General features: G+C 40.9%; 1 protein-coding gene across 2 annotated transcripts; it reads left to right on the top strand.

Annotated features, from left to right (window-relative positions):
- The first annotated feature begins 5,420 nt into the window (after nucleotides 1–5,420).
- LOC147884219 (uncharacterized) lies at nucleotides 5,421–7,186 on the top strand. 2 transcript variants are annotated; one of them, XM_087399092.1, is made up of 3 exons: nucleotides 5,421–5,766; nucleotides 5,908–6,160; nucleotides 6,267–7,186. In XM_087399092.1, exons 2-3 carry the CDS (start codon nucleotides 5,911–5,913, stop codon nucleotides 6,947–6,949), a joined length of 933 nt encoding a protein of 310 aa, XP_087255218.1. In that variant the 5' UTR covers nucleotides 5,421–5,766; nucleotides 5,908–5,910; the 3' UTR covers nucleotides 6,950–7,186. The 2 variants fall into 2 exon arrangements, with proteins under 2 accessions (XP_087255218.1, XP_087255217.1); XM_087399091.1 differs by having other exon boundaries at nucleotides 5,901–6,160.
- Nucleotides 7,187–7,467: the final 281 nt, after the last annotated feature.

Raw genomic sequence — 7,467 nt, 5'->3', positions numbered from 1 at the left:
TCCAAATGGCATTACTTTAAATTGATAATGCCCATACCTAGTACGAAATGATGTCGTAGGGACATCCTCTTTCCTAATTCGTACTTGGTGATATCCTGATCTTAAATCAATTATAGTAAAGTATTTTGCCCCTTGCAATTGATCAAAGAGCTCATCAATGCGAGGCATAGAATACTTATTTTTTATTTAGTGCTTGGTAATCTATGCATAAATGCATAGTACCATCCTTTTTCTTTACTAGTAAAACTGGTGCAGACCAAGGTGAGCTACTTGTTTGGATTTGGCCCTTTCTAAGATATTCCGTTAACTATCTTTCAACCTCACATTCCTCCATTTGACTAAGCCTATACGGGGGTTTACAAACAAGGATAGATCCAGGAATTAAATCTATTTTATGATCTACTTCTCTCTCAGGAGGTAAACCATGAGGTAAATCAGATGGGAAAACATCTTTAAATTCAAACATTAAATCATTGAAAGAAGATTTATACTTTTTAACATTATCAAGAACAACATTACTTCTTTCCAATGTAGAAGACATAAAATCACCAATAAAAGTAAGTTCACAAAGATATACCTTGCATTCTTCTTGGTGTAGTAGTCATTCCAATTCCATTGAACAAATAAGAGGAGAGTTAGGCACATCATGTTCTCCTTGAATCTAGAAGACTCTACCCTCTTTTTCAAACATAATGGAGTTATTAAGATAACTCCTCTGTAAGCTATGCCCAAGACCATACAACCATTCTTGACCAAGCACTACATCTGTTTGGTCGAGATGCATGATTTGGAAATCCAAGGCATCCTGATAGCCTTGAATATCCACCTCTACACCATATATCAAGGTGTCCCAAACTTTTTTATCACTGTCCTTTCCAAAGAGACCACATATTTATGGGCATTGGGACTCTCTCGAAATGTTAATTTCTTAACTAACGAGTAGTTTAAGAAATTATGTGTTGCACTATCATCGACTCGCACTATTATCGACCATCACTCTTACTCTTTGCCCCTTAATTTTTCCATGCATTCTCATTAAATCATGAGGACCAAAGATGGGTTGCCACATTGCCAATGGTAGATAGCACATGTGGGTGCTATCCTCATGATAGACCTCTACCTCAGTGTACTTTTCAGTACCATTAAGTGGCAACACTTGCATCGCATGCACTTGTCTTTATGGAGGCCTATTTGGGGCTTTAGCTCTCGCTGGTTTATTTTTAGGGCAGTTCCAAGAAGCATGGTCTTTGCCCAAACATTTAAAGCAAAGATTTTCTTGCCTGGCCCTTTCATAATCCTCTTTCTTCAAGAGAAGATAATTTTGTGTTTGAGGTTTCTTAGGTGGTGCCTGAGGAACCTCCTTCTTAAAGTGCCCCTTCCTTTTCAAATTGGGAAATTTATTGAACTTTGGAACAAAACCTATTTGCTCTGAAGTTCCAACTCTGAATTTCCCCGTCGTATCATCATATATTTGGGCATATTTAATGGCTTCCTCAAAGGTTTTAGGAGAATTTCTTTTCACCTAAACCTTATAAGTGTCTTTAAGACCTCTCACGAAACCCCTTATCTTTTGGAATTCATCAATTCCCTTTAGCTTAAGGATTGCTTGGCCCTTTCATAATCCTCTTTCTTCAAGAGAAGATAATTTTGTGTTTGAGGTTTCTTAGGTGGTGCCTGAGGAACCTCCTTTTCTTAAAGTGCCCCTTCCTTTTCAAATTGGAAAATTTATTAAACTTTGGAACTAAACCTGTTTGCTCTGAAGTTCCAACTCTGAATTTCCCCATCCTATCATCATATATTTGGGCATACTTAATGGCTTCCTCAAAGGTTTTAGGAGAATTTCTTTTCACCTCAACCTTAAAAATGTCTTTAATTTTTGTTTACCCCGAGCTGCATCCGTTTCGTGATTGCAGCCCGCTAGCCTTTAAGCCTTCTTGTACTGTCGTTTTTCAAGTAATATAACAAGCACTACCTTTTGCAAAAAAAAAAAAAGAAAGTGTCTTTAAAACCTCTCACGAAACCCCTTATCTTTTGGAATTCATCAATTCCCTTTGGCTTAAGGACTGCCTCCCTATAGTTTGCTATGTACTGGACTAGAGTGTTTTTACCCATAGTGCAATTATCCCAAGCCTCCCATGCTCTTTCTAATTTATTTTCTAGTAAAAACTCTTTTAGGAAGGCTTGTTCAAACTCAGTCCAATATCTAGGAATTCTATCACTCTCCCTAAGGCTCATCCACCATTTATAGGCTTTATTTCCAAGGGAAAGACTTGCTTCCATGACTTGATTTTCAGGAGGTGTATTCTTGAGTCGGTGGAAGTCTTGCCACTTTTGCAAGAACGTATTAATCAAATCTTTATTACGCTCCTTTTCTTCCCCATTGAAAATTGGCGGTTTTTAAGTCCTTAAGGATGTTCAAGGTTCTCTAAGTTGAGAGGTGGACCTCTCAAGTTGATTAGGAGGAATCGGTGATTTTTTAGTAATAGATACCGATTGAGAACGACTATCTTAGTCATAGCTTCAGCTAGGGTTTTCAATGTATCACTGATAACCCCTAGCTGTGTTTCTATATTTTGCATTCGAGTTTCAAGTTTAGTGAATTCCGTATATGGAATTCCATAATCACCGTCATCAATATCCTCCATTTCCACATTATCCTCTTGAGTTTCAGCTTGTACCTCCTCATGTATTTCCTCTCCGACTATTGCTTTTCCCTTTCTAACCCTTTCCTTGGCCTCCCTAATCATACCATCCCTTTCTGGAGTTGTCATTTTGAAGACGTATTTTTTCTAGAAAATTATAAAGCAAAGCGCTTTATGTTAGAGAGAAAAATGTGATGCCCACTTCCCTGGTATTTGTTTGAGGCATTGGATTTGTCTTGAAAGTCATCTCGCTTTCTTTGATTCACGGACTCGCCTTTCAATTCTGCTCTTTCTCTTCTTTGGATCTCGAACTCCTCGATCTTTGACTTGAAATCTGCGAGGCTAAAGGTTGGAGAACTTTAGGATCTTGAAAGAGAAAGAGGGGTGTAAAAGACCTTAGATCTTTTGGAAAAAAAGGGGAGGTCTTAAACTATGGAGAGGGGTACAAATTCAATGATGACATGGCCTTTGTTAAAGGTGGGGAACCTTAGAAAAGACGTGGCAACTATTATAAGGGAAAATGATGATCTGTATGCAGAGAAAGGATTTTTTCGTTGTCGCATGACCAATTTCGATAGCAAGCTGTCAATTAATGACTTCTCTCATGCAACGCCCTGACTTGAAAGCAAGTTGTCTGGGGATATGCAGCCATTACTGCAGCATTGGACTCTGCCTCATCCTGAAAGCATTGGAGACTTAGAGTCTCTCAATCCCTGGACTGATTGCAGAACAAACACAATGCCAACAACGAAAATCCCAAGTATAGTAATGCGCCACGGAATTAAAGCCAGAGACGGCCGAAAAGAAGCATGTAGAGAAGCGATCCCATAATACGAGACTGCAGTAGATACATCCGTAGTTCTCCACCGTTTCATGAATCATCACGTTGCACGATTCACAATTCACGTAGATCTAGTGAGGCATGCTTCCGCTACGCCTTTAAGTTCCTGTGAGCTGTATGTTGGCCGCTGCGCCACTGCAGTAGAACTCTGCAGTTCTACTCAAAATTTTCAATACAGACGAGTCAGACGATGCTTGTAGTGCCCCACATGGCTCCAGCCTCCCATACACTCAGCTGCCAAGTTAGTGCCAACCACCGTTGTCACTTTATAGTAGTTCGAGCCCTGCGAATCATCAGACAAAGACTTTGGAGTCATTAGCTCATTGAAGGCAAGGCTTTGACACCAGTGTTACGTCACCAGAAAGAAGGGCTCAGCTCTCCATAAACCACCCTACCACGGATTCCCCTCCTAGTCACATGAACTTGCCTTTCTTCAAGTTCCTTCTGGAATCCTCCCTCCTAGCCCAGTGCCTGTCACGTGGTGTTCTCTTGAGTGCCATGTGTCCATTTGGACCTTAGAGTCTCTATGCCCATTTAGGCCTTACTTATGCACTCCGTATTGATGCAAGCACTGTCGAGCCCTCTGGTTTCTCGCTTCACCATAACCACACCAGACGATTTCGGGATTATGCTGACGTAACACATGTGCTTTCAAAAGAAGGAAACTTTTAATTCAACTTTTGAAAAAAATTTAACAGGGTTACAATAACAAGAGGGGTTTTTTTAATCACTTTTAGAAAAAAATCCATTAGTTCGTAGTAACGAGGGGTGGTTTTATTAGGGAGAAAATTTTAGTTGAGGGGTTTTTTTAATACCCCATGAAAGGACATGATACATAGGGTTTCTTAGTAGTGCACCCCTTCAAGGGGTTCACCTCACAAAATTTTAATGTACCACTTGCATTCAAAAGGAGGGGTATTTTAATTCAACTTTTTTTTAAATCTAATAGGATTACAATAACAAAAGGGGTTTTTTAATTCAACTTGAATACCCCTTGAACGCACGTGATACATGGGGCACCCCCCGTGCGATGTTTTCAAAGGGGGTAGTTGAAAAAATGTGATGTTTGGTGAGGGCGTCATTTTCCTGAATAAACAAGTACTCAGGACTATAGGATTGGTTCTTGCTATGAAGGTCTTTCCATCAAATATCCACACAAAAGTCCAAAAAATCTTAAAGTCCACATAGTTGAAGTTTGTTATTTCCAAAAGACTTGGGGCCTTTTCCCACTAGCAGTTAGGTTATGTTAGCGAGTTTAACATAACTAATTCTGTTAAGCCAAAGTTAACCTTACATTCCCCTTGGTAACCCATTATGTTATGCACTTAGTCTAGGTGGTCTTAAATAAAACTTTCGGGGTATTTTTTATACAAAATGATTTATCTCATCGATCCAAAGTCAGTTCTTTAAAGTTAAGGTCACAATGGATTCTTCTTTCCAAGACCTTTCAAATGATTACCCATGTTGTATAGTTCCAAGTTGATCTTGACCATGAAATTTTATTAACAAGAATCTTACTTTAAGAATAATCATTCCCACTACTCACCCTTAAGTTAACCATTAAATTTTCACATTCCAACTTCTTTCTCTTCTTAAAAGTCCTTAAAGTACCTATTTTGAAGGGGTTAAATTTACAAACATTTTTAAGGGGCAGGTATGAGTTTAACTTAACTACAATTAAAAAATGCTAATATGCCAATGCACACTAACGTGGACACTAGGTTAAGAGCCTCAACTAGTGATCCCTAACTCCTAATGGGAATAGGCCCTTAGGTAGCTTCTCTTTTCAAGAATTCAAAATGTCAGGTTTTGATTGTTGCGAGTCAACGGGAAACCAAGCGTTTTTAACGAGCTCCTCTCTTTTTCTTTGTGAATGAAATTGATAGCTTCTCTTTTCAAATACAAAATTGTAGAGAAAGTTTCCTCAATGAAATATTTGGTAGCTTCTCGTTTCAAGTACAGCATGGGTCGCCTCTCTCAAATCATGCACACGCTAGAGGATTTCTACACAGGCTTTGCTATTGCCTTCTCAGCTTCCACGTACTTGCTCAACTTCATCACATCTATCACTGCTGGTATCGACTACTACCGCTTTGTCCATACGCACCCCTCCCGAAGCTGGATCCTCCTTGCATTTGTCGCCATGATACTCATCTCTCAGATTTTCGTCCCTTACCTCCTTAGACTTGAGTTCCAAGAGCCCTTTACCACGTCCTGCTTTTATCCCCTCCTCCAGCTTCGTAGACTCCTCCAAGCTCTCTCCTGCAAGCTTCGCGGCGCACGGTATAATTCTAATTAGCTGCTTCGTCGTTGTTAGAATGGATTTCGTCCCCATGTTCACGTTACTTTCAGCTTATAGATAGTTTGAAGAAGATCAATTCCTAACCTCCACTCTATGGCTGCTTGCATCCGCCCAGAATAAAGGCCATGCAATCAGATGACAGAAGCACGTTGTACAGCTTTGTGGTTGCTGCCCTTGAAACTTCACCGCATCTCCAACTCCAGGTTTCGTTCTTCTTTATGAATTACAACAAAGCAAGAAGCTCTAAGATAATCGTGCTCGCTATCATCGCCTCATTTCTCTCCGGTACAATTCAAGGTGCTACATGTGGAGCTGCAATTACTTGTAGGCCGACAGCAAGCTTTCAACAGAAGATTGCAATAGTCATCGCAGCTGGTGAGGCTTACTAACACTGGAGAAGATGCCTTCCAGACTATCTGTAACTACATCCTTACAACCTCTTCGATTCTAATAGTAGGTAATTGAATTATGGATTCTTCAGGTTTGTTCACTTCGTCCGTTCTCATCATGAGATGTGTAGGCGTACTTGGGATGACGCTGTGGACAGGATTGATATTCCATCTCATTGTCTATCTGGTGACGATATTCGCTTTGTGTCTTGTTCAAATGGCACGATTCTGGCCCGATCGGGCACCTGGGAACGGATATCTCCGCTCCAGATGCGTGTTGCAATGTTTTGGTTGGACCGTCGCAGGATCAGCTTTGGGGCTAATTTACCCGATGGCTTGCTATGCCAAATCCAGAAATGAATTGGGAAAGCGCGTGTATTGGACTCGTCTTCTCATTGCAGCAGGGGCAGAATTGGCTGTGCAAATGGTAATATATGCGATGTGCATGCCGGCCCATCCAAGGTGGACACCTCGTTGCTGTACAGGATCAGGCTCTTCTTTAGTCCAAGCTTGGCAAATTCCTTGCTGCTTCTACACACCGACCATCTTAACAGCCATCGCTGTATATGTAATCTCGCTTGCTTGGTATATAAATTTAGACGCTAGTATAGGACCCATGGAGGGGAGCGAGCCTGTAGTAAATGACCTGCCCAATCTTAATATGCAAAATCGCTCCCGGGTACATTGTGGAAACGAATCAGACGACCCAATGAGAGTCTACGAGCTTTTGGCAATTGAAGGCAAGCGGTTTGTGTCATGCCGGTTTCATGTCTAGGCTCTCTCCAATATAGCTGAGCTTGTTTTCCAAGCTGTGATCTTCATGGTTTGTTGCTCTCTTCACAATTCGCCATAGCAAATTACGGGCAATCCTAATTTCCTCTCTTGACAATCCGCGCTTGGCAATCCTTGGCCTTGCCCAGACCTCTGCTGCTCTAACTAATGCTGCAACTTGTCTCGACAAAGCGAGAGAGCTCTATCAATCACCCACTCGATCCTCCTACCTATCGACTACCTTGCCCAACAAACAAAATCGGATGCATCTCCTCGAACTCGCTGTTTTTAAGGGTAGGGAGGTTTCCCTTGTAGGCGTATGATCTAATTGATGTTCTGGAGTTAATTTAAAGGATTGCTTTTTCAACAATATGAATTTCATTCATGTGGCCTGCCAAGAGAGAGAGAAGAAGAAGAAAGAGAAGAGAGAAGAAGGAGACGAGAGAGAGAGAGAAAGGGGTTGAAAAAGGTGAATAGTATTGTGACATGAAGTTGGACTTCGAGCACCTCTTAGCTTCCTAC

This window comes from Dipteris shenzhenensis, chromosome 27, assembly GCF_047967505.1.
Source record: "Dipteris shenzhenensis isolate YYH24624 ecotype China chromosome 27, Dip_SZ_1.0, whole genome shotgun sequence".
Classification (NCBI taxonomy): domain Eukaryota; kingdom Viridiplantae; phylum Streptophyta; class Polypodiopsida; order Gleicheniales; family Dipteridaceae; genus Dipteris; species Dipteris shenzhenensis.
Note: the sequence above shows the minus strand (reverse complement) of the source record. Positions and strands in the feature narration are given on the sequence as shown.

Bases quoted from the DNA above. Each gene is read 5' to 3' on its own strand.
- LOC147884219 (XM_087399091.1), top strand. From the start codon at position 5,447: ATGGGTCGCCTCTCTCAAATCATGCACACGCTAGAGGATTTCTACACA. The intron at 5,767-5,900 runs GTATAATTCTAA...GCATCCGCCCAG, and splicing joins TGCAAGCTTCGCGGCGCACG to AATAAAGGCCATGCAATCAG. The intron at 6,161-6,266 runs GTGAGGCTTACT...TGGATTCTTCAG, and splicing joins TGCAATAGTCATCGCAGCTG to GTTTGTTCACTTCGTCCGTT.